The sequence below is a fragment of the Caloenas nicobarica genome, chromosome 24, assembly GCF_036013445.1.
Source record: "Caloenas nicobarica isolate bCalNic1 chromosome 24, bCalNic1.hap1, whole genome shotgun sequence".
NCBI lineage: Eukaryota > Metazoa > Chordata > Aves > Columbiformes > Columbidae > Caloenas > Caloenas nicobarica.
The window spans coordinates 2,113,128-2,136,984 of NC_088268.1; the positions used below are offsets into that span (position 1 = coordinate 2,113,128).

Consider the following 23,857-nt stretch of genomic DNA (forward strand, 5'->3'; position numbering starts at 1 on the left):
AGGAAACGGCTCCTCGGGAGGTTCCTGCCGCAGGAAGGGCCCAGCCCCACGGCTGAGCCGGGATTTACGCCGCTGCCGGATCCGGCACGGCCTCCCCGAGCAGCGGGATGGGACCCCCATTTAGGGGGGTCCCATGGGAGCTGCACTGTCCTGGCTTTTGTCCTCTCCAGCCCCCAGAGTCCCACCGGTGTCCCTATGCTGGTGGGTGCACCCCAAACCCTCCCGGCACCGGGGAAAAGAACAACTGGAGATACTGATGGTGGTGGGGAGTGGATGGGAAGGAAAATGGGGCAGAGAAAATGGAGAAGGGTCCCCTGAGCACCCCAAAAGACCCCAGGGGATGGGCAGGGGGAATTGCGGATGTACAATGGGGATGGAGGACGAGCACGATCCCGGTCCCCAACCCTCCTCCCACGGAAATGCAGCATCAGGCTGGACCTGCAACTCAGCACCCGATGCAGAGAAACAAACCCTGAAGACGGCTTGGCTTGTCATTAAATCAACTTTAATTATTTTTTTGCATGGGAAAGGGTGAAAGGAAAATAAAATTTCTTCTGAGGACTAAAAGCAGCAGGTGGGGAGGCGCAGCCTGGTGCGTCTCTCCCCTCTCTTCCCAGAGGCCACGGTGACGGGTGGACTCTCCGAGCAGGGGGTGCTCGGGTCCCCCCGGGGCACACAAGGTCCCTAAAGGCACAAATGTCACTTTGTCCCCTCCCTGTGCGGCTGCCGTCACCTCCCGCCCGGAGCAGGCCACCTTGTGCAAAACCCCCACATAAAAAAATACCTTTTTTCAGTAGCAAACGTCCTAAAAAACTAGAGCTTTAATCAGTGTCAGTTATCCACGCCCCTGACTAGAAATCCTGATTCACACCCGCTGGGTTTCCACTGGGAGGGCGACTGGGAGCATCCCCAGCGGTACTGGGTTAGTGTGAGTGGGGGGACAGACCCTTCCAGCCCCCTCTTGCTGGGCAGAGGGTCCCTGGGTGGGACAGGGGCACCCATGGAGGGGCAGGGGCACCCACACCGCATCCCCCAGCACCCCGTCCCTGGGGCCAGGCGCAGGATCAGCCCCTGTGCAAGGGGGGTCTCGGCACCTCCCGCCGGCACCTTCCCCTCAGACGAGAAGCGAAGGTCGGTGTCAAGGTCAGGGTCAAGGTCAGTCCCTGGCTGCTACAGGCCCGGCTCGGCGCTGGCCTCCACCTCCAGCCTCCGCTGGTACCTGCGCCGGCGCTCGCAGCGGGGACACGACTTGGCGCCGGCGTGGCAGTCCCGGTGGAAGACGGTTTTGCATTCGCTGCACCTAGAAGAAACCAAGGCAAAAAAAAAAAAAAAAAAAAAAATTTAAAAAAATCAAATAAAACACCCCACCCTGTTGGTAACATCAGAGCGAAGAGAATGAACTTCTCCCCACCAAACCAGACCTGGGGACATTTCCTTGTCTTTGTTTCCTCCAATGCTCGCTGAGTAAAGAGCCGGGGCCCCAGTGAGAGTCGGCTCAAGTCAGGCTGGACATGGGGCAGGAATTGTTGCCCTGAGGGTGGTGAGAGCCTGGCCCAGGTTGGCCAGAGAGGTGGTGGCTGAACCATCCCTGGAGACATCCCAGGCCAGGCTGGACGGGGCTCTGAGCAACCTGAGCTGGTGCAGATGTCCCTGCTCATGGCAGGGGGGGCACTGGGGGAGCTGGGAAGGGCCCTTCAACAAACGGTTTGATGATTCTAAGCCAAACCTTGCTCGCAGCAGCAGTAACTACTCGAGCAAAACCTCCCCCTCCAGCCAGCTCAGAGCAGAGCAGCAGCTCCGGAAGGAGCCCTGCGGCAGCTGCCGGCGTTTCGCAGAGGAAAGAGGGAGAGCTTTGAGGTTTGCACCTCGCAGAGCAGCGGCAGCGTGAGAGCAAAGCAAAGCTGAGACACCAAACGGGGGGGAGTCATCGCCGGCGGGGCCGGGATGCAGCTCAGGACCCTCCGCTTGCCTTGAGACCCCCCTTGAGACCCCGCACGTGGCAGGGACACCGCACGGGGACATCGGGAAGGGGACGGGTGGGTGGGATGGCGTTGCCTTCGAGTCGGCACCCAGCCGAGACCTCCCAGCTCTGGCTCAGCGCCGCAGGAATGTAAACAGGCAGAACCGATCCCTGGCGCGGGGCCGGCGGGGAGGAGACACCCGCGCTGCAACGGGCGGGCACGGCTTATGGTGAGTCAACAGGAGAAAAGTCCGTCCTACCAAGGCCCAGCTCATTTTTTTCCCCCCACCCGGTCATGAGCCCCCACCTCGCCGGAGGCAGCAAATGCAGCCCAGCCACATGCCAGCGGGTCAGCTGCGTGATTTCTTAAAATGCCCTTAAGTGCAAATAACCTGGGGCACAATCCATGTGTGAATATCACCCAATACCTTAATTTTCCACAGGATGAGCGGAGAGGGGAGTGGAGAAACGCCCAGCAGTGTGCCGGGAAGGGACCGTGACACAGAATCACAGAATCGTTTTGGTTGGAAAAGCCCCTCAAGATCACCGAGTCCAACCGTTCCCCCAGCCCTGGCACTGCCCCATGTCCCTGAGAACCTCATGTCCGTCTGTCCAACCCCTCCAGGGATGGTGACTCCAGCACTGCCCTGGGCAGCCTCTTCCAATGCCCCACAGCCCTTTGGGGAAGAATTTGTTCCCCAGATCCAACCTCAACCTCCCCTGGCGCAACTTGAGGCCGTTTCCTCTGCTCCTGGCGCTTGTTCCTGGGGAGCAGAGCCCGACACCCCCTGGCTCCAAGCTCCTTTCAGGCAGGTCAGAGATCAGAAGGTCTCCCCTCAGCTCCTGTTCTCCAGCTGAACCCCCAGCTCCCTCAGCCGCTCCCATCACACTTGTGCTCCAGCCCCTCACCAGCTCCGTTCCCTTCTCTCAACTCGCTCCAGCACCTCAAGGCCTTTCTTGGCGTGAGGGGCCCAAAACTGCCCCCAGGATTCGAGGTTTGGCCTCCCCAGTGCCCAGCACAGGGGGATGGGCTGACAGCAAGGTCATGGTCACGGTGCAAAGCCACCTCGCTTGGTGACATCACAGCAGCAGGACGTGACGGAGCTGTCGCTCACCTGGCGGTGGTGTCGAACTCGAAGGGAAAAATGATGTCGCTGCTGTTGCAGATCTGGCAGATGAAGCCTCGCTGGGTGCAGAGGTCGCAGTTGTAGACGTGGTGGGACGCGAACTGGAGCAGGGACTGCAGGAAGGTCTCAAAGACGCCGTCGGCGATCTGCGGGGTTAGAGGGATGTCAGGCAGGCGCCGAGCCGTCTCCTGACGGGTTTGCACCGTGTAAAATCCACGTTACGCCCGCTCTTCGTGCTGCTGCATGAAGTCAAGGTTGTCCTCCAAAAACCACCCACAAACCATGTGTCTGGGTCACAATGGGACCCCAGAGAGCACCAGCACCCACAACCTGCTGGGACGGGGCTCCTGGATCTGGAGTCGAGGTGAAATCCAGCCATCCATCACCTCCAATGTTATTTGTAATAGGTAAAGAGTTTGTACAGAGATAAATTAGCAGCACTCCTGGCTTAAGTCGAGGGGAAAATTTATCTTGCATGATCTCCATCATTCTCAGAGGGTATAGGCCTATGCCAATTATTTGGGTAAATTAAAATAAAGGGAAATATTTGCTTTTAAGCCGATGTGCAAGATTGCAGAGTGCACGTGATGGACGGGCGCAAGGAGAAATGAAAACAAAACTGTTTGAAACCTTCTGCTGAGGAAGTGCCACACTCGACGTGGCGTCTTCCCAGACAGAAACTGGGATGTTTTCGTCAGCAAAACCCCACAAAAAGCTCTCACCTGCCTCAGATCAGCGACGCTGTACTTGTGGGGACACTCCAGGAGGTAGTGCCTGTGATCAAGCCTGCAAAGAAGCACAGAGAGGAAGGCGCTTGACGATTTCCACCACATCTCCAACCGCTGCGGAGCCAGGAGGAGCCTGGATGATGAAGAAAATCAGTGCAAACTTGATTTTCGCATCGTGTCGCATATCCCAAATCCTGCCGGTGGAAACGGTGCGAGAGCATTTCAAAGGGGGGAAAAAAGAAAATAATAAATTTCTCATCTATTTTCCCAGGTGTTTCCTGTCCAGCCAGAAGCTCCTCAGGCAGGAAGGTGTTTCCTGAGCCACATCTCAAACAGCAGATGACATGGAGCTAAAAACCAGCCTACACCTTGGCAGCACCGCTCCCTGCTCCTAAGGCGAGCGTGAGGGGGACCAGGGGACCATCGGGGTGCAAACAGGGGGGCACAAGGGTCACGTCACCCCGAGAGGGACCTCACCGCTTGCTCAGCTCCTTCAGGGCGCCGCTGCGGCACATGACGAGATAATCTCCCAGCAGCTTCAGCTGTTCCCTGCTCCGGCGGATCCGTCCCATCCTCTCCACGTGGTCGTAGAGGCTCTCGTTGACCAGCTTCAGGTCGATCAGGGGCTGGTTACGGATCTGGGTGAGGAATTTCAAAGCCTGCCGGCAAACCTGGGGCGGGGAGAGGCGAGAGGTGGGCACAGACCCAGAGAGGCTCGGAGGGAGGTGTGGGGTGGACGGAGAGAGCTGGAGAAGCTCGAGAAGTGAATGTGAACCCCATGGGGTTCAACGAGGCCAAGCGCAAGGTCCTGCACGTGGGTTGGAGCAATGCCTGGTTTCAATCCAGGCTGGGGATGGAGGGATGGAGAGCAGCCCTGCGGGGAAGGATTTGGGGGTGATGGGGAGTGAAAAGCTGGACATCATCCGGCAACATGCGCTTGCAGCTCAGAATGTCGACCTGGGCTGCATCCCCAGCATCGAGCTCTGGAGTCGGGACAGACACGGACCTGCTGGAGAGGGGCCAGAGGAGCCCCAGAAATGACCCGAGGCTGGACCAGCTCTGCTGGGAGGACAGGCTGGGAGAGTTGGGGTGTTCAGCTGGAGAAGAGAAGCTCCGGGGAGACCTTAGTGCAGCCTTTCTGGGCTTAAAAGGGGCTGATAAGAAATATTGGGACAGACTTTTGAGCAGGGCCTGTTGCGACAGGACAAGGGGTGATGGTTTGAAACTAAAGGAGGGAGGTTCAGGCTGGACATGAGGAAGGAATTGTTGGCCCTGCGGGTGGTGAGAGCCTGGCCCAGGTTGGCCAGAGAGGTGGTGGCTGAACCATCCCTGGAGACATCCCAGGCCAGGCTGGACGGGGCTCTGAGCAACCTGAGCTGGTGCAGATGTCCCTGCTCATGGCAGGGGGGGCACTGGGGCAGCTGGGAAGGGCCCTTCAACACAAACTGTCCTGTGATTCTATGACACCTCCACCTCTGACAACGGTGGAAACGTCCAGATGGACGTTCAGGAAGCGCAAGGCAGATGCAGGAGCGTCTCCCTGCCCAGACTCACCCCTCGTTTTGCCAGGTCCCAGTTGTGGATGAGGCGCGAGGGAATCACCGTCTCCTCGTCCCGGTGGCAGCTGTCGCAGTAGTAGAGGCCGGAGAAGGCGCAGAGCTTGGCTTTGCCGAAGGAGAAGCCGATCTGCCTGGAGCAGCCTGCGGGGAGCAGGGAGGAGGTGATGAGAGGGGACCTGGCACCGTCAGGACAGGGGGGGAAAGCTTTTGGGAGGGAGGAATGGAAAAAGAAGTTTTTGGAAGTATTTGAGATCAGTTAATGCACTTGCAGGACATTTGGTGAGAGGCCCCAAGCCCCTTCCCTGTGGGTTTAAGGCCACGATGGACCAACAGGAGCCACTTCATTTTTTCCTCCATAAAAAAATCTGGATTATCCCTGAACCCACTTTAATCCACCAAGTGGTTCAGTTGTTTGTGGGTTTTTTTTTAGAAAAAGTGAATTCTGGAAACATCTCAGTGGTTTAGAGAAGAACTTAAATTCCACCTGCCTGCCCCATCACCTCCTCCTGTAGATTTTCCCCATTTTCCCTTCACTCAGCCTTATTTTTTTCCTGCTGATGACACAGAGCACCAAAACAACATCTGCAAGGGATGAAGTCAGGATGGATTAAGCCAAAAAAATCCTTTATTATAGCGATGGGTAACCCAGGAGGAACCAGCTCGGCTTTGCCATCCCATCCTTTGGCCTTTGGGATAGCTGGAGTGCATCCCCAAAAATATTCATCAAGGTCAAGAGTTGCTCTCTGAATAATTAAAAAAGCTTTTATTGCTCATTATGCCCTGACACATAAGGAAACTTCTCCTGTTTCAGGCTGGGAGAGAGGTGAAAGCAGGGAGGCAGCCCCCGAAGAAAAACTACAAGTAAAAACTGGGAATTTGTCTTTTTGGTTTGTTGCTTCCATTTGTTGGCGGGTGGAAGACGCAGGACAGAGCCCAAACAGAGCGGAAAAAAACAGGTATAAAAAAAAAAAAGAAGAGAGATAAAATAATAAACCTGCTGGAGGGTACAAGAAATATAATTGAAGTAGGAGAGAAATGTGAAGTTTAATTAACTTATAAAGAGCAAATTATAACTTGCACGGAGGTCAGCAAGCACTGTTGTATTTAAACCAGCGTCGCCCCGCGTGCCGAGAGGCGTCGGGGGAAGGCGAAACGAACGTTTTGCAAAATCAGCTCGTCACACCCATTGCGATACTCGCCTGTGTGCTGCGCTACCGGAAAACCAGCGTTGGCCATTGACCGCGTTATCCTGCAGGTTGGGGCTGCAGGATGGTCCATCCAACGTCCCTCTTGGCCTTCAAGCCAAGATCCAGCTGTTTATGCCATAAGTATCTTAAACTGGAGCCTGGTAGTGGCCCAGTTGGACCAGTGCTGGGGTAGGATGGGGATTTGGTGTGGGGGGACTCGCCCCGTGCACAGAGACCCCCCCAAAGATGCTGATTTGGGAGGTGAAGCCCCACCAAGGGGTTTAGGATGGGGAAACAACTGGTCTGCAATGGGCTGGCGGGACTCAGGGCGTCTCGTTAATTGGATGTCACCTCGTTAAGCTGAAGGAATGCGACACCGTCCTCCTGGGGTTTTGGACAAGCCAAGTGCTGGGCCCTGTGCTTGGGTCACAACAACCCCATGAACGCTCCAGGCTTGGGGAAGAGCGGCTGGAAAAGGACCTGGGGGTGTTGGTGACAGCGGCTGAACATGAGCCAGCGTGGGCCCAGGGGGCCAAGAGGCCACAGGATCCTGGCTGGTGCCAGCACTGGTGTGGCCAGCAGGCCCAGGGCAGTGACCGTCCTGTGCTGGGCTCTGGGGAGGCCAAAGCGCGGATCCTGGGGGCAGTTCTGGGCCCCTCACGCCAAGAAAGGCCTTGAGGTGCTGGAGCGAGTTGAGAGAAGGGAACGGAGCTGGTGAGGGGCTGGAGCACAAGTGTGATGGGAGCGGCTGAGGGAGCTGGGGGTTCAGCTGGAGAACAGGAGCTGAGGGGAGACCTTCTGATCTCTGACCTGCCTGAAAGGAGCTTGGAGCCAGGGGGGGTCGGGCTCTGCTCCCCAGGAACAAGCGCCAGGAGCAGAGGAAACGGCCTCAAGTTGCGCCAGGGGAGGTTGAGGTTGGATCTGGGGAACAATTTCTTCCCCAAAGGGCTGTGGGCATTGGAACAGGCTGCCCAGGGCAGTGCTGGAGTCACCATCCCTGGAGGGGTTGGACAGACGGACATGAGGTTCTCAGGGACATGGGGCTGTGATGGGGTTGGGGGAACGGTTGGACTCATCTTAAGGGCCTTTTCCAACTCTAATGATTCTATTCTATGATTCTCTATACCTGCGCAGATGAAGCTCTGCGAGTCCAGCCCCTTCTCCACGGGGATGGCCACCAGGTATTGCAACAAGAAGCCATTTTCCTTCACGATGTTCTTCAGGACGACCTGGGATTGTCCGTCCAAGCTGCCCCCCAGCGTCAGGGCCTCCTCAGCGCTCTCCAGGTAGGACATGAGCACCGCCCGGACCAGCTCCCTCCACGAAGCCGCCTCCGCCGCGTTCTCCGCCTGCAGCTTCAGGACGGCTTTGGAGGTGATCACCTTGAAGAACGCGGGTCCCCCGAGGCTCGTGTCCGGAACGATGTCCTGGATGGTCTCTATACCGTAACTGTTGCTTAAAATTTTGTCATTGTTCCTGACTTTAAAGCACTTCAAAGTTTCCAGAGACAGCGAAAAAACAAAAGGGACCCAGGTTTTGTCTACGTCCACGTACAGAACAGCCTCTTTTATCGCGTCCAGCTCCGGTTCGTGAGTTGGAGCCCAGTCCAAGCCATTCCCAGGTGCGTCGCTGTACTGGGGGAGAGCGGTGGAGTCACTCTGGACATCACCACCATCTTCTGGATACTCCAGCGTCTCCCACTCCTCCTCCTCCAGCTGCGGGCGGCACTTGTGCAGCGCCTCGCGGATCCTGTCCAGCCAGTCCTCAGCCTCGTCCCGCGACGGAGCCCGCAGGTACAGCTTCTTCCCCAGGAAAACCAGCTCGAAGCGGCCGTCCGAGTGTGTCAGCGCCAGCGACTCGCACCGCAGCAGGGAGTAGCTCTCCACGCAGATGCGATCCTCGTGGTCCAGAAAGAGCCGCAGCTCCAGGGGCGACAGCTCGCAGGAAAACTCCTTCCAGATCCCCATGGCTCCGCGGCGCTCCAAGCTGCCCAGCTTCAGGAGCCCGCGGAAGGGGTTGGACAGACCTGGGGTAAAAATGCAGATGTCTCGGTATCACCGAAAAAGCAGGAGCTGGTAGAGGAAGAAAAGCCAACAGCGCAACCAGAGGCATCGTGGCTTTGCGAGCCGGTCCTGGTGGACAGTGGGATGGGGCAGGACCTTGGTCTCCATCACCTGGCCAGCTGCGTTTGGGTTTTGAGGCTGAGATGGAGTGGGATGGCAGAAAAGAAACGTTTCCCGCAGAGCGGACACTGATGCGGGGACAGCGACACCCCAGCAAACCTCATCTCCTCCTAAAATGCTTCCCACCAAAACCACTGTGGGCTCGGTGACACCAAGGGACGCGGCCCCGCTGCCTTGTGCCGCTTTTTGTGCTGCCACCAACACAGCGACGGCAAACAGCTGCTGCCCAGACAGCCAAAACCCCAAACAGCCCGTCACCCAAAATCCCAAAGAGCCCATCACCCAAAACCCCAAAGAGCCCATCACCCAAAACCCCAAAGAGCCCATCACCCAAAACCCCAAACAGCCCATCACCCAAAACCCCAAACAGCCCATCGCCCAAAACCCCAAACAGCCCATTGCCCAAAACCCCAAACAGCCCATCGCCCAAAACCCCAAACAGCCCATCACCCAAAATTTCAAACAACCCATCGCCCAAAACATCCTCCCAGCCGCTGAGCACCACCCAGTGCAGACGCCAAACAAAAGCAGGAGAGCTCATACCCATCTGCCGGCGATGCACAACGCTGAAGCCCTTTCGTTCCCGTTCCGGTGACATTTTGGGCTGCCCGCTCTCCGAGGACGGCACCGACAGCCTTTCCAAATCCAGGGCGCTGATGAGTCCCGGGGCCAGCCCCTCGCCAGCCCCCTCCGGCCCGAAGCCGTTGACGGTGGCCGTGCGTTCGCTGCCATCTCCCAGAGAAGGTCTGTAGAAATCATCTTCAGAGATCCAGCTCTTTCTTTTCTGTTAAAAAGAAGAATAACAAATATATAGGTTATTGAATTTATTGAACACCCTGTGGTGTTCAGTGATGGCCCCTCCACAGGGGCAGAATCCCAGGTGGTGACTCTGGATGTCCCCATGTTGATGTCCCCTGGTCCCTCCCAGCAGGGAATGCTCTGGGGGACTGGGGTCGGGCTCTGCTCCCCAGGAACAAGCGCCAGGACCAGAGGAAACGGCCTCAAGTTGCGCCAGGGGAGGTTGAGGTTGGATCTGGGGAACAATTTCTTCCCCAAAGGGCTGTGGGGCATTGGAACAGGCTGCCCAGGGCAGTGCTGGAGTCACCATCCCTGGAGGGGTTGGACAGACGGACATGAGGTTCTCAGGGACACGGGGCAGTGCCAGGGCTGGGTTATACTTGTACTCAATGATCTTGAGGGTCTTTTCCAACCAAAATGACCCAATATGATTCTAAATTCCAAACCTGACCAGCTCTCTCCCCCTAAAATCATTGAGGGGCTCAGAGGGAGAGCACGTGCCCCGTAGTAACCACACACAAGATCTTTGGTCCATGAAGTTTTTCTGACAGAGCCTGGGGAAGGGTACGAGCTCATCCAGAGCAGCAACACCTTATTCCAGGAAGAACAGACACAAGAAGAGGTTCGGAGGAGATGTCTGGGATGAAACAGGGACCTGTGGCTTACGAGGAGATGCTACAAACACCAGGCCTGATCTATACAGCCAAAAAGGCCAAGAAAATATTTGTCTCCCTATATCAGGAAGGGATGAGACCCACAAGCAGAAGAAAGCTCGTTAAGCCAAAAGCAAACACGGCTGCTAACCACCCCAGGAGTTTTTCTGGCAACAAGAACAGGGCGAAGATCTGGGACAAGGTCCTCGAACAAACACTGGGAGCAAAACACGGCCCAGCTCAGCAAAAGGGAGCAGCTCCCCCAGACCCAGCGCATCCTTCCAGGGCTGCGTCCCCCCTCTCCACCACCCTCCCCTGCTTCCCCGGAGCCTTTTATTGTGAACAACAAGCGAAATGACAGCAGAAGAGCCATGACCAGAGGCTCACGGGTGGCTTACAGCTCCCAGCCCAGGAATGCAGGTCGCTCTGTGAGTCATGCAAAAGCACAGGGGGGGAATTTCCTGTTGACACCGTATGTTATACATAGATTAGGTCAAACTGGCCCAGTGCCACGAGGAAGCAACGGAAGCGGGATAACTGGGAGCTGAAAGGAGCAGGGAGCAAAAAGAGAAACAGCTTAGTGGGGTACGAAGGATATCCTGAGCTCACCAGGATGGAAACGATGGGAACCAGGATGGGAACCAAGATGGAAAAGTCAGTAATAAATTAGGCAGAAGACAGGGCTGGTCAAAGAGTTTCCTAAAAGCGAAAGCAGGTGGATTATCTCCTCGTCGGCAGGAGGGGAAATCCGCTGCTGTTTAAGCTGGCCTAAGCGCCAGGGAATGCCATCCTGCCCTGGGAATATTTTTCCCTTGGAAAACTCTTGTTTCTCAACCAGTCAACACTTTTCCGTCCTCTCACACGGACCACGAACAAAGAAAAGTCGCGACTCTCAGGTCGTTTCATCGGTTTGCACACAGCCTAAAGTCAGATTTGTGCAAGAGCTCATCGCTCGCCGGATATTGTTAACAAAACCAAAACCTTCCTGTTGCTGCGGCTCTTGGTGAGGAACACCTGGCATGTCAGCTGGGGTTTCAAAAGCCTTGGTGCCTCTTCACCAGGAAAATATTGACTTTGACCCAATTTCTCAAAGGGTCGCTGCATGGACACAGCTCCAGAGGGTCCAGGAAAGTGAGTGGAGTGGGGAGCAGCACTTACACTCAACTTGCTGAGTTTGGAGAAACTGGTGCCTGCTCAGAAGCTGTCACCAGCTTTATTTTCCTTTTCTATTAGATCTGATGGTCAGGAAGCATAAAAACAGAGATCATAGAATAATCAAAGCAGTTTGGTTGGAAGAGGTGCTCAGGATCATCGAGTCCAACCGTTCCCCAGCCCTGGCACTGCCCCATGTCCTGAGAACCTCATGTCCGTCTGTCCAACCCCTCCAGGGATGGTGACTCCAGCACTGCCCTGGGCAGCCTGTTCCAATGCCCCACAGCCCTTGGGGGAAGAAATTGTTCCCCAGATCCAACCTCAGCCTCCCCTGGTGCAACTTGAGGCCGTTTCCTCTGGTCCTGGCGCTTGTTCCTGGGGAGCAGAGCCCGACCCCCCCTGGCTCCAAGCTCCTTTCAGGCAGGTCAGAGATCAGAAGGTCTCCCCTCAGCTCCTGTTCTCCAGCTGAACCCCCAGCTCCCTCAGCCGCTCCCATCACCCTTGTGCTCCAGCCCCTCACCAGCTCCGTTCCCTTCTCTCAACTCGCTCCAGCACCTCAACGCCTTTCTTGGCGTGAGGGGCCAGAACTGCCCCCAGGATTCACGGTTTGGCCTCCCCAGTGCCGACAACGCTCGAGCTGCAGCACCCACCGGACACCCCAGCAGCGGGGACAGGAGATATTCGGCCGTGGGGCTGCGCACCCCCGGGCTCCCCTCGCCGGTGCCGGCTGTGCCACCTCTGTCTCTCTCTCCCCTGCCAGGAGCGCTGCGCCGTGGGGCCGAAACCCCGGCTGTGCCGCTGCCTTGCGGTGCTGCGTCCCCGTCCCCTTCGCTGGTTGTCACCGTGTCACCCGTCTGAGCGGTGTCGGGAGGCGGGTGCTGAGGAGGAGCTGCGGGGGCTGGTGCTGGGGGGCAGACGGGTGGCCGTGGGGAGCAGCCCAGCACATTTTGCACCTGCTCTCCCTCCGGGACATCCAGGCTCGGTTTGGCTTTGCTGAACTCAGACAACACCCTGGAAACAGAAAAGCGATCCGTTTGAACGCAGCTACGTTAAGCAGAACCTATCAAAAACCAAAACAACCCAGTTATTGCCAATTATAACCACCCAAAAAGAGGCTCGGTGCCGCTGTGTGTCTCCTGCGGGCTGGCAGCGCCTTGCAGCTGCAAAAATCCCTGCGACAAGCAGAAAATCGTGTGATTTGTGCCCTGCGCAGCAGCCGACCCCACTGCGGGCAAGGAGCCTGCCTGCAAAGGATGAGTTTCCTAATTATGCATGTAAATGGGGTTTAATTTGCTCCTAACGCAGGGAAGGCGCTGGGAGCTCCCCCCAGCCCCTGGACACACATCCAGCCACGGACCCTGTGCCAAATTTCCAATGTTTTCATGCCTGTTAATGAGCAATTATTAGCGGAACCCGGCCAGACCAGATGCTGTTCCCATGCCCTGGTGAGGCTGAACTAAACCCAAGATTAAAATTCAAAACGACGTCTTTCCGTCATGAGTTTAATCCCATCAAGGCGGGTTCTTCCAGGATTGTTTTAAGATGCAAAATCCCAGAAGGAGGTGACAACGTTATCGATGGGGAGGATCAAACCGCAGCTCTAAACCCTCTTGAAGACCCTTATTGGGAAGAAGGTGCCTCCGCCAGCACCCCCAGGTCAGGCTCCTTCAGAGCCAGACTTAAAAGGTGGCAGGGAAAATATTTACCGATTACTCAGAGCTTATATAACCCACTGGAAACCTTTGCGCTGGGTGTTCGGCAGAAATAAATCACAGGGATGACAAACTAACGACCTCCCTGCTCTAAATTATCCGCCGAAGCTGCAAATTACAACCTTTTCCTGTGACCAAACTCATTTCTGTCCCTCTGCAGAAAGCCCCGGAGCATCCCCCAGCGTATGCCAGGGAGATGTGACATTCCTGAGAGCGGGGAGCAGCATTTTTTTGACATGTTTGCCCCAGTAAAGAGGACGGACACGCATTTCAGTGGCCAGGAGCTCATTTGTTGTGGCAGCAGAGTCCCAGTGTGCCGCGTTTCAGGGGAAAAAAACCCAGCTTATTAAAGAAAAAATGGGAAGAAAACCTTCCTAGTCATAGAGAGAAAATAAAAAAAGAGGCCATGAGAGGGTTAGAAACCCCTTTGAAACGGAGATGTGGGAAAAGACTCACTCTTGCAGCGACCTGTCCAGGTCCACGTTGGTGGCCGTGCCCAGGTCGGAGTCGCAGGGATGCGGGGGGACGCTGTCAGAGCCCAAACTGGAGGAGAGCTGGGACGAACTGGTGGTGTTGAGGCTCAGCGAGGATGCCGTGAGCTTGGCTTTGCCGCCGGCTCTGCCGATGGGGAGAGCAGAGGGTCGGATCTCGACCTCGTCCGACTCCGACGACTGGGACGCGGAACCCAGCGACGCTTTCCTGCGCGGTTCGGACGCCGGGGGCTCCGGCTGCTCCCAAACGGGACACAGACCCGACAGGGACAGCGGGGTGACCGTCCACTCGTTCAACACGGCCGATTTGTAGGAAAGCTGGAAGGTTAAGGACGTTAAGCCCTGCAGGTAGCTGAGGAGGAACTCGCACTCTTCGGCGTCCAAGAGCAGAGCGGTCGCCTGGTAATACTCGGGCAGGCGAGCCCGGTCCTGCAGCAGCAGCTTTAGGTAACACTCCACCAGCCCATCGTTCAGCGCCAGCCGCAGCCACGCTCGGCACCGCCCCACGTCCGTGTTGATAAAGATGAGCTGCTCCAGCTCCGAGACGGTATTTCTGGGGGAAAAAATAAAAAAATAACAGAATAGGATATGAGCGGCTCCATTTTCGGTCCATCACAGGGGCGGATGTTCCATCATGAAGTGCCGCGGGGAGTTTAGGAGTTGGGTGAAAAATAGCTGTGGAAAATGTCTCTTCTCCATGGAAAATGTGGTTTCTCATGGAGAAAAAAGAGCTCCTGAATGCCCCAAAGCTAAATATATGGGTAATGACCACTGGTTGTCTGGTCTCTCTGGCTGGAGGTGTAGATGAGGTTCTCAGGGACATGGGGCAGTGCCAGGGGTGGGGGAATGGTTGGACTCCATGAGCTTGAGGGGCTTTTCCAACCAGGTTCTTGGGGACCTGGTTTAGTGGAGGACTTGGTGGTGCTGGGTTATGGTTGGACTGGATGATCTTCAAGGTCTTTTCCAACCAAAACAATTCTCTGATTTTCTCTCTGATGTCCCAGGCATCGCTCACCCTGGACCAAGGACACAGAGGGGGAAATTCCCGCTGTCCCCACACGGGGACATGCTCGGGCTGGATGCTCCTTGGTGACAAATGTGTGGTTAAATCCTCGCTTCACGTTTTAAAATCAGCCAAAACACAGTGAAAACTGCTGCGGCAGCCCCAAACCAAAAAGATGGGGTGAGGTTGAGCTCCTCAAGAAGTCTCAGCTTCCTGATTGCAACCATTCTGCCCCAAAATCCAAGAGCGACCCCACGCTTCCTAATCCTCCCTGGACCCAGCACCGCAGACGCTACAAAAAACAGAGTCAAAGTTTTGTTAACTTTTTTTTAATCTGTCTCTCAAACCAGAAGAAAAAAAACCTTCAAAGGGCATAAAAATATCCCCTGTAGCACGTGAAGGAGTTATTTTCATCCGCTCTTTCATAATTGAAGAGTCGGTGATGGAGCTGGTTTTCAAAACTGTTTGTGAGGGGTTGTTATTTAGCGCGGGAGGACTCTGCTTGGGGAGCAGCGCAGAAAATCCCCAACAAATAATGATTCTTACCCAGGCGAGACCTCCGCAAAGCTTGTAGTGATGATGCTCATCCTGGTTGGGACATGGGGAAACTGAGGCAAAGAATCCCCAGGTCAGGAGAGAGAGAGCAAAGCCACCGCTGCCATAGGGCAGTGTGGTCACCGGGAGGACACGGAATCCTCATATACACCCAAAAATAAATAAAAAAGGGCTGTACCCTAAGCCAGCTGCAGCATTTTATTCCTTAATGGTTTGGAGACATTGGTTTACACCTAAGCGGCACCTGACCCCTCGCACACAGGATGAATTATCTTTCCATCCAGCCATCGTCCTGGTCACCATTCCTGTCTGATATCTATTGCTATCTGATCGAGCTGTTATCTATGTATCTATCCATCTATCTATGTATCTATCCAATATCTAATCTATCTGATATCTATCTGGTATCTCTCACTGCCTGAAAGGAGCTTGGAGCCAGGGGGGGTCGGGCTCTGCTCCCCAGGAACAAGTGCCAGGACCAGAGGAAACGGCCTCAAGTTGCGCCAGGGGAGGTTGAAGTTGGATCTGGGGAACAATTTCTTCCCCAAAGGGCTGTGGGGCATTGGAACAGGCTGCCCAGGGCAGTGCTGGAGTCACCATCCCTGGAGGGGTTGGACAGACGGAGATGAGGTTCTCAGGGACATGGGGCAGTGCCAGGGCTGGGGGAACGGTTGGACTCGATGTTCTTAAAGGTCCTTTCCAACCAAAACGATTCTATGATTCTACAATTCCCTGAATTCTGCGGCTTTTGCGCCAACAAGGGGATAAATCTGCACACGCCAACGCCTTTTACGCAGGGCCGACCACTCACCGATGGGTGATGCTCTTCAGCAGCCCCCAGAAAACCGGCTGGGGGAGAGGTCCCCGTCCCCCCGTTTTCTTCCCTTTCCCACCGCTCTCGGCCTTGACGTGCTTCGCCTTCAGCCCGTGCACGAGAGCGGCTTCCAGGGCGCTGCACAGCGCGTTGGCGTCCCCGTCGTCGCTGGTGACCGCGGCGTCGGAGCTCGCGTACCGCTTCTGCAGCGCCTTGACGGCCCGCACCAGCTGCTTCTTGATCAGCTGCAAGGCAGGAGGTACACGCTTGGGTTATTAAAAATACATAGAAATATAAATAGCAGGAAAGATTTCACCGAAAAGGGCTCGAAAAACCGCAAGGCTCGTCCAGAGCGAAGCGCCGCGCGATTCCTGCGTCATCCACGGGCTGAACTGGTCAAGCCGGGGACTCACATTCTGGGCATCCCAGTTCACCTGGCTGCTTTTTTTATTTAAAAATAAGTTATTTACGCAATTTTAGTGTGTGTTTCAGAGCCCACCAGCTTGCTGGGGGCACCTTTAGAGCACGCGGTGCTTCCTCTGCAGACACCAAATCGCTGGAGAGGATAGGGAGACACAGAAATGAGGGGAAAAAATAGGATTAAATAAGCGCGGGTGAGAAATGAGGATCTGAAAGGAGGTAACATGTAATTAGGGCTGCGATTCCACTTGAACTCATGCAGATTAGGCCGAGCAGCGTGTGATCCACTAACGAGTCCCACGGCAGAAATCAAAGTCATCGATCTCGCTCGTCTGTTAACCCACCGGCGCTGCTGGGATGAGCCGTCCCCCAAAAAAGGTGGTTTTGGACGGACATTTGGGGTGTAGCTGCTGCTTTGGAGCTGGAACACGGGAATTTTCCCCTCCGGCACCTTTGTCTCCCTCTTTCTCACACCAGCGAAAGGAGCAAATTCAGTGAATTTAACAATTTTACGTTGGTGGAGTGGGTTTTTTTTCTACCACAGCTGAGCCCGGATGTCTCAATCAAACCTGATTTAAAATGAAAGTTGCACTTCCCAGGAGGCGTTTAGCAAATGCTGCAAATTCTGCCGGGAACCCCTCAAACAATTCATGTTTCGGTTGCAATCCCGCAGCGCTTGAGGCAAACGCTGAACAGCACCAGTCGCTGCTACTGGGATGGGGCAGATTTCGACTCAAACCCAGGTTAAATTTCCAGCTCAGAATATCTTTTTCAGCATCATTTTTTTCAGGTTCAAGGACAAGAGCCAGAGGTGTGTGTACTTTGTCCCTGCCTGTATTTGGGGACGTGTCTGCCTATATTTGGGGACATTCCTTGCAGCAGAAGTTGATTTCCCCGTGGATCCGCTGGCACAAGCAGCAAGGGTGGGCGAACAGGATTAAAGAGCGCAAACGATTTTATCTGTCACGCGTGAATTCATTCTGCCGTGGGATGAATTAAAACACGCAGCTTGAAGCGCTAGGTTTGAACTCGGCTTGTTAAACATGTTTAGACTCCCAAAACTGGCAAAAAAAGCACAAATACTGAGCAGGAATGATCCTTCACCTGGTACTGGGGTTCAACGCCCCACGCAGGGTTTGGCCACGAGGGACAAAGCCCACGGTAAAGTCTGGTGGGATTTAACTCAGGGTCACCCCGTTTACTTTAATCCTCCCCACGCATCATGGATCCTCTTTGCCAGAACCATTTAAACCATCCCCATCCCAGCTGGCAGCGCTGTCGAGTCCTGCCACGTCCCCATTGGTAACTGGAGCAGCACTGGGGGGTAACTGGAGCTATTTGGGGGTGTCTCGCTCACCTGGATGGCTTCCTTGGGGTCACCGGCGTGGCTCGAATGCATCTCGGCTGCCGCCGCTCCCCGCGTCGGGCGCTGCCTTCACATATCACCTGTGGGACAAGGAGCAGGAGCAGGTCTGAGCACCCGTTTGGTTCCCAAGCGCCAGAGGAGCACCCGGCGTCGCGGATCCTGCACTGAGACGTTGTGCAAGAGCTCACGGGCCGGTTCACGCCGGGACCGAGCCCGGCGCGACACGACGTGCGGCGCTTGTGGGGACCGGGAGAGTTTCAGGCAAAACAGAGCGTGGCCAAGAGACCGAGAGGGAGTAATTAAGCCTTGCGAGAGGGTGTAATTAAGCCTTGCGAGCTGCCCGCAGGCAGCCCTAGCCCCGGGCGAGACGCCGGGCTGGTTGCACCAGTGGCGATGCTCGCAGAGCCAGGACTGTGTTGCTTCTGTGCCCATTGTCACCTGCAACGCCCAGCGCCAGCACGGGCAACCAAACGTGCAGGTTTGGCCAGTGAACCCGAGCGACAGCATCCAAAACTGCATGAATGGCACCCACAGGGATCATGGAGTCCAACTCCTGTCCCTGCACAGGACATCACACAGGTCACACCGTGTGTCTGAGGATGTTGTCCAGTCTCTTCTTGAACACCGTCAGGTTGGGGCCGTGACACCTCGGGGAGCCTGTTCCAGTGTCCAGCACCCTCTGGGTGAAGAACCTTTTCCTCATGTCCAACCTAAACCAAGGACACAGGTTCTCCATCAGGTTTCCAGTTGCTCCATTCAGCGGAGGATGAACCCCAGGTCTGGGACCACAGAGCTGCTCTGGTGCAGCTGCTTTTGGTGGGAGGGAGAAAAATCCATGTCATAGAACCATTTTGGTTGGAAAAGACCCTCAAGACCATCAAGTCCAACCATTACCCACCCCCCACCACTGCCACATGTCCCTGAGAACCTCATGTCCGTCTGTCCAACCCCTCCAGGGATGGTGACTCCAGCACTGCCCTGGGCAGCCTGTTCCAATGCCCCACAGCCCTTTGGGGAAGAAATTGTTCCCCAGATCCAACCTCAACCTCCCCTGGTGCAACTTGAGGCCGTTTCCTCTGGTCCTGGTGCTTGTTCCTGGGGAGCAGAGCCCGACCCCCCCTGACTCCAAGCTCCTTTCAGGCAGTTCAGAGAGTGAGAAGCATCCTCATGCTGGGAAACCCCGGTAGAACCGGAGCCGAAGGGGCAGCGGCAGCTTTGCCGGGGTCATCACGGCCATGACAACATTTTGCAGACAACAACAGACCTTTGGCTTCTGACTTCTGGCCTCCTGCCCTGTTCTTCGGAGCTGTCTGCCCAAACCCAGCTGTACCCGGAGGCTCTGTCAGCAAAGCACGTGGCTGTCAGCAAAACGTCGGTCGTGCGGCTCAAACACATCGTGTCCTGGGGCTGAAAAGGGTCTGAGAGACGCTCCAGCACCAGCTGCCGCCCTAAAGCTTCCTCAGGATGTGAGAGGTTGGAAAAGAAATTTATTCCCTTGAGCTGGAAACCCTTGTTGTGGCTTTGCCACCCACGCGGAGAAGGACAGAGCCCAGAGTTTGGGGACGGCCATGGCAGACAAGGGGCTTGGTGTGGCATCGATACTTCAGATTTTATTTCCAAGACATCACTAAAATGGCACAGATTCCCCCCAAGCGGAGCTGACGGCCTCAATCTGCCCCTCTCCCTGCACCACAAGCCGGCAGAACACGGTTTGCAGATCAGCTCCTACACATCCACAACCAGTCTGGAAGGCAACGGTGGCCCAAATCCAGAGCAGCCCAGACCTGGAGCAGCCTGAATCTGGAACATCCCAGGCCTGAACCAGCCTAAACCCAGATCATCCCAAATCTAGAACATCCCAGACCCAGAGCAGCCTAAACCCAGACCATCCCAAATCTGGAACATCCCAGACCCAGAGCAGCCTGAATCCAGAGCAGCTGAAACCCAGAGCAGCCCAAATCCAGAGCATCCCAAATCTGAACCAGCCTAAACCTGGAACAGCCCAAATCTGGAACATCCCAGACCCAGAGCAGCTGAAACCCAGAGCAGCCCAAATCCAGAGCATCCCAAATCTGAACCAGCCTAAACCTGGAACAGCCCAAATCTGGAACATCCCAGACCCAGAGCATCCCAAATCTGGAACATCCCAGACCCAGAGCAGCCTGAATCCAGAGCAGCTGAAACCCAGAGCAGCCCAAATCCAGAGCATCCCAAATCTGAACCAGCCTAAACCTGGAACAGCCTAAACCCAGAGCATCCCAAATCCAGAAGAGCCCAGACCTGAACCAGTCTAAACCTGGAGCAGCCCAAATCTTGAACATCGCAGACCCGGAGCAGCCTGAATCTGGAAGATCCCAGACCTGGAGCATCCCAAATCTAGAGCATACCAGACCTGAAGCAGCCTAAACCCAGAGCATCCCAAATCTGGAGTATCCCAGACCCAGAGCAGCCTAAACCTGGAACATCCCAGACCCAGAACAGCCTAAACCTGGAGCATCTGAAATCTGGAGCATCCCAGACCCAGAGCAGCCTGAATCCAGAGCATCCTAAACCTGGAGCGACCCGGAGCATCCCGTGCACGTCCCTGCTCGGCACGGCAGGTCAAGAGCTCTTTGGAGACAACCCCTGGATCGATCCTGAGCGTTTCCAGAGTTCACAGACCATTTCACAGCAAAGGAAACTGGTTTCCCCCGACTTGTCATAAGATTTCCTCCCTCCAGGTTGCAACACAGAAATGGGGGAGCGCATTACAGGGTCGTGAACCTCTGGCTCAAAGGCTCGAGGTGCTGCTGGGGGTCTTGGGGGAGCAAGGGGACACTTAAGGGACAGGAGCACAGTCCCCATCTCTGGCCAGGTTCAGGCAGCATCAGGCTCCTCGGGGCTCTGTCCCTTTCCCTGTTGCCTCCTCCACACACACCAAAACAAGCAGCACATCCCACCCAGGACAAATTTGGGGTGCAGGAGCTGGGGACAGAGACCCAAGGGTGGGAGAAATGCTGTGGGTACATGGTGGCATTTCAGGGTGGGTATTCCAGCTCCAGGACTTTACCCACAGCCCGTGCGCTCAGTGTCGGTCACCTCAGTGTCCCCAAGCCGGTCAAAAAGGTGACAGCGGTGTTTTTGCAAAGACCTCGACCAGGTTTTACTAAATCAGCGGAATTCCCCCAAAAACCAGCATCGCCGGAGGGTGAGACGCCAAGGGCACCCACCACCTTTGCCACGGGACTCTCTGCTCCCACCGAGACCAGTCCAACCAGTTTGCCCCAGCAGCGCTTCTGCTGGGACAGCATTTTCCTGAATAGTGAGTGCGACAAACTGGCTCCGAGGTGGGTTTCACCGAACACAAATCTTGGGTGAAACACGGGGAAACGGGACCAGCAGTGCTGGTGCCAGGTGAGGCGGCTCCAGAAGGAATCAGAGGGGCAGATCCTGGAAAATCACAGCTGTTCCTTGTCATCTTGAAAGGATAAGAGACAGGATGGATGTGCAAACACAGAGCAAAGCACATCGACAGCAGAAAAAAAAAACCAACCTAAAATACCAAACCCACATCATTTCCCAGCATTCAGCGCCCTGGGGGCGATGCAGGCAGAGCGCAACAGAGTAAAACAAAGAAAATAAAACAAGTGAGAAAGAAAACCAGCCAGTGAGTTGGCGCGGTTAAACCTACCGAGGAAGAGAGTCACTGGTGCGAGAGCTGAGCTGTTTATTTACCAAACTGCCGTGGAACAGCCCAGCTCTTTGGGAACAGCTTGTTCGAATCGAGCCTCGAGAGGCACAGACCCCGTCCCGGCGCTCGGCTCTTGGGTCTCTCAAACCAGCGACGCTCCCTGAGTTATAAATAAACAGCAGCTTGAGCGCCGGCACTTCGGGGGTGGAAAACAACAGCCTGGGACGGCGGCGCGAGTGGGTGACTCAAGGCCAGGACGCGGAGCCCGTCATTTTCCAAGCACGAGGGCTGCACCCGTCACTGCGGGGACACGGGGCTGTGACGGGACCGTGTGTCTGAGGGCCGGTGTGGGGACAACCCGTGAGCACCCAGCCAGGCTTAAAACACAAGCCAAGCTCAAGAGGAGGCAGCTGGGGAGTCAAAAAAGCAGCTGGCACGGCCTCACTGCAGGATAAAACCCCTTTCAGCAAGTATAATTTGGCAATAAGATGATTAGGAAATACTTCTCATGGGCATCGCGTAAGGGATGGGGATCATTGTGTAAGGGAGAGGGACAACGCGCCACCCTCTTCCCTGCGGAAACGTCCTCATAGAATCATTTTGGTTGGAAAACACCCTCAAGGTCGAGTCCAACCGTAACCCAATGCTGGCGCTAACCCGTGTCACTGAGAACCTCGTCTCCGCTGACAAACCTGCTGCTGGATGGAGATGAGTCGCCACTGAAACCCTCCAGCTCCTGCCCGAACAGGAGGCCCAGGAGCCACCGAGCTCCCAGCGCTGCCCTCGACGGCCCAATTGTTTCTTAAACACTCAAAAAATGAGAATTTCTTTCAGCCTGTTGCCTGTTCCTGCACCAAGCTGCAGTTCACAGGTGAAGCCGCGGTTGGTTTTTCCCGGCGTCGCAGCCGATGGATCCACCGTTCAAGGGCAAAGTTGTGAAACCCCCAGTGCGTGCGGCAAAATGATCCCGTATTTACACTCCTGAATTTGGTGTCACTTCGGATTCCCAGCGCTGGAGGTTCCAGGGTGACTCGGTGGCCGGGTGACACAGGCCAGGTGACACATCCATCCACGGGAGGAACTGGGGGTCGCTGGAATTAAGACAACAAGAAATTGGCTTTTTAAACTCTGTTTTCCGCCGGACACAAAAATTTCCCAGGGCTTGTTTGGAACCGCTCGTTTTAAGCGAGAAAATGTCATTTATAGGGAAAATAACACCCGAAAAACTGGAGAAAATTGTAAAGATCCTGCGTGTGCTGGGATGTTGGCAGCGGGGGGGGTGGATTGAGGACCAGACACCTGTGACCCCCCCATGGGAGGGAGCGGGTCTGACCCCCAGCGTGGGGAGCGTCAAGGCCAAGGGCAGCGCTGGGGCAGTGTGGGGGTCACAGCGGCAGATCTGGGGGGGTTTGGGTGGGGATGGACAAGCCCCTGGCCCCCCCTCCTCGCTGGGCGGTGCAGGCAGAGCCCTTATTTGGGGTGCGGGGGGGGGCACCCCTTGTTTACAGCACCCTGCACCCCGCGTGTGCACCCCATGAACCGCATCACCCAGTAGCCCATGGACCCCCCCACCCTGCACCCCCTGACTCCCCAGTCAACCTGCACCCGCCGTTTGCCCCCCCTTCCTGGCCCCCCCATCACCCCGCACCCCATCTGCACCCCACGAAGCCCAGCACCCCATGGGCCCCCCACCCTGCACCCCTTGGCCCCCCGTCACCCTGCACCCCCTGCCCCGCCTTTCTGACGCCCCCATCACCTCATCTGCACCCCCCCCTTGCACCCCATGAACCCCCCCCCCGCACCCCCTGTTTGACGCCCCCCCACCCTCTCGCACCCCCCGCACCCCCTTTCTGACCGCCCCCAGCACCCCAACACCCCCCAGCACCCCCTGTCCGTGCCCTCCGACCCCGCCCCCCCGTGTCCCCCTGTCCCCCCCCCCGCTCACCGGCTCCGCGCCTCCGCTCGGGGAACCCGGAAGTGCCGGCCTTGCCGGGAGCGCGCACGCCCCGCCCCTCCTGACGTCAGCGCGCAGCGGGGCGGGGCCGAGTGGCCACGCCCACCCCGGGCAGCGGGGCGGGGCCAAGGGGGCGGGAAGCGCCGCGCGCGTGTGTGCACGTGCCCGTAAACACGTGCACAATCTTGCACAAGCGCGCACGTGCACGTGTGCACACGCACACACTTGCACATACATCCACGTGCGCGCACAAGGACACACGTGGAAACACGTGCACACATGCGGTAATGCACATGTTCATGTGCATGGACACTCGTGCACAAACATACAAGTACATCTGCACACATTCACAGGCAGCCGTGCATGTGCATGCATGGGCATGTGCATGCATGGGCATGTGCATGCATAGACACACATGCACACACATGGACACATGCGGTAATGCACGTGCACACGTGCATGCACACACATGCACATGGACACACGTGCACAAATGTGCATGTGCACACACATGGAAGCGCATGC

The 23,857-nt window shown here is 56.2% G+C and overlaps 1 protein-coding gene across 2 annotated transcripts; it reads right to left on the bottom strand.

The window, feature by feature from the left end:
- Window positions 1–492: 492 nt before the first annotated feature.
- Window positions 493–23,419, bottom strand: PLEKHM1 (pleckstrin homology and RUN domain containing M1). 2 transcript variants are annotated; one of them, XM_065650838.1, is made up of 14 exons: window positions 23,324–23,419; window positions 22,071–22,469; window positions 21,379–21,538; window positions 17,700–17,788; window positions 15,920–16,167; window positions 13,516–14,103; window positions 11,998–12,358; window positions 9,288–9,528; window positions 7,688–8,587; window positions 5,370–5,515; window positions 4,293–4,486; window positions 3,810–3,873; window positions 3,076–3,233; window positions 493–1,300 (listed from the first exon to the last, which is right to left on the bottom strand). In XM_065650838.1, the coding sequence occupies exons 4-14, from the start codon at window positions 17,739–17,741 to the stop codon at window positions 1,171–1,173; spliced, it is 3,072 nt and encodes a 1,023-aa protein (XP_065506910.1). In that variant the 5' UTR covers window positions 17,742–17,788; window positions 21,379–21,538; window positions 22,071–22,469; window positions 23,324–23,419; the 3' UTR covers window positions 493–1,170. The 2 variants fall into 2 exon arrangements, with proteins under 2 accessions (XP_065506910.1, XP_065506911.1); XM_065650839.1 differs by lacking the exon at window positions 21,379–21,538.
- Between the last annotated feature and the right edge of the window lie 438 nt (window positions 23,420–23,857).

Bases quoted from the DNA above. Each gene is read 5' to 3' on its own strand.
- PLEKHM1 (XM_065650839.1), bottom strand. From the start codon at position 17,741: ATGCATTCGAGCCACGCCGGTGACCCCAAGGAAGCCATCCAG. The intron at 12,359-13,515 runs GTGAGTCTTTTC...TTCTGTTTCCAG, and splicing joins CTGGACAGGTCGCTGCAAGA to GGTGTTGTCTGAGTTCAGCA. The intron at 4,487-5,369 runs GTGAGTCTGGGC...TCCCCGCCCCAG, and splicing joins GGGACCTGGCAAAACGAGGG to GTTTGCCGGCAGGCTTTGAA.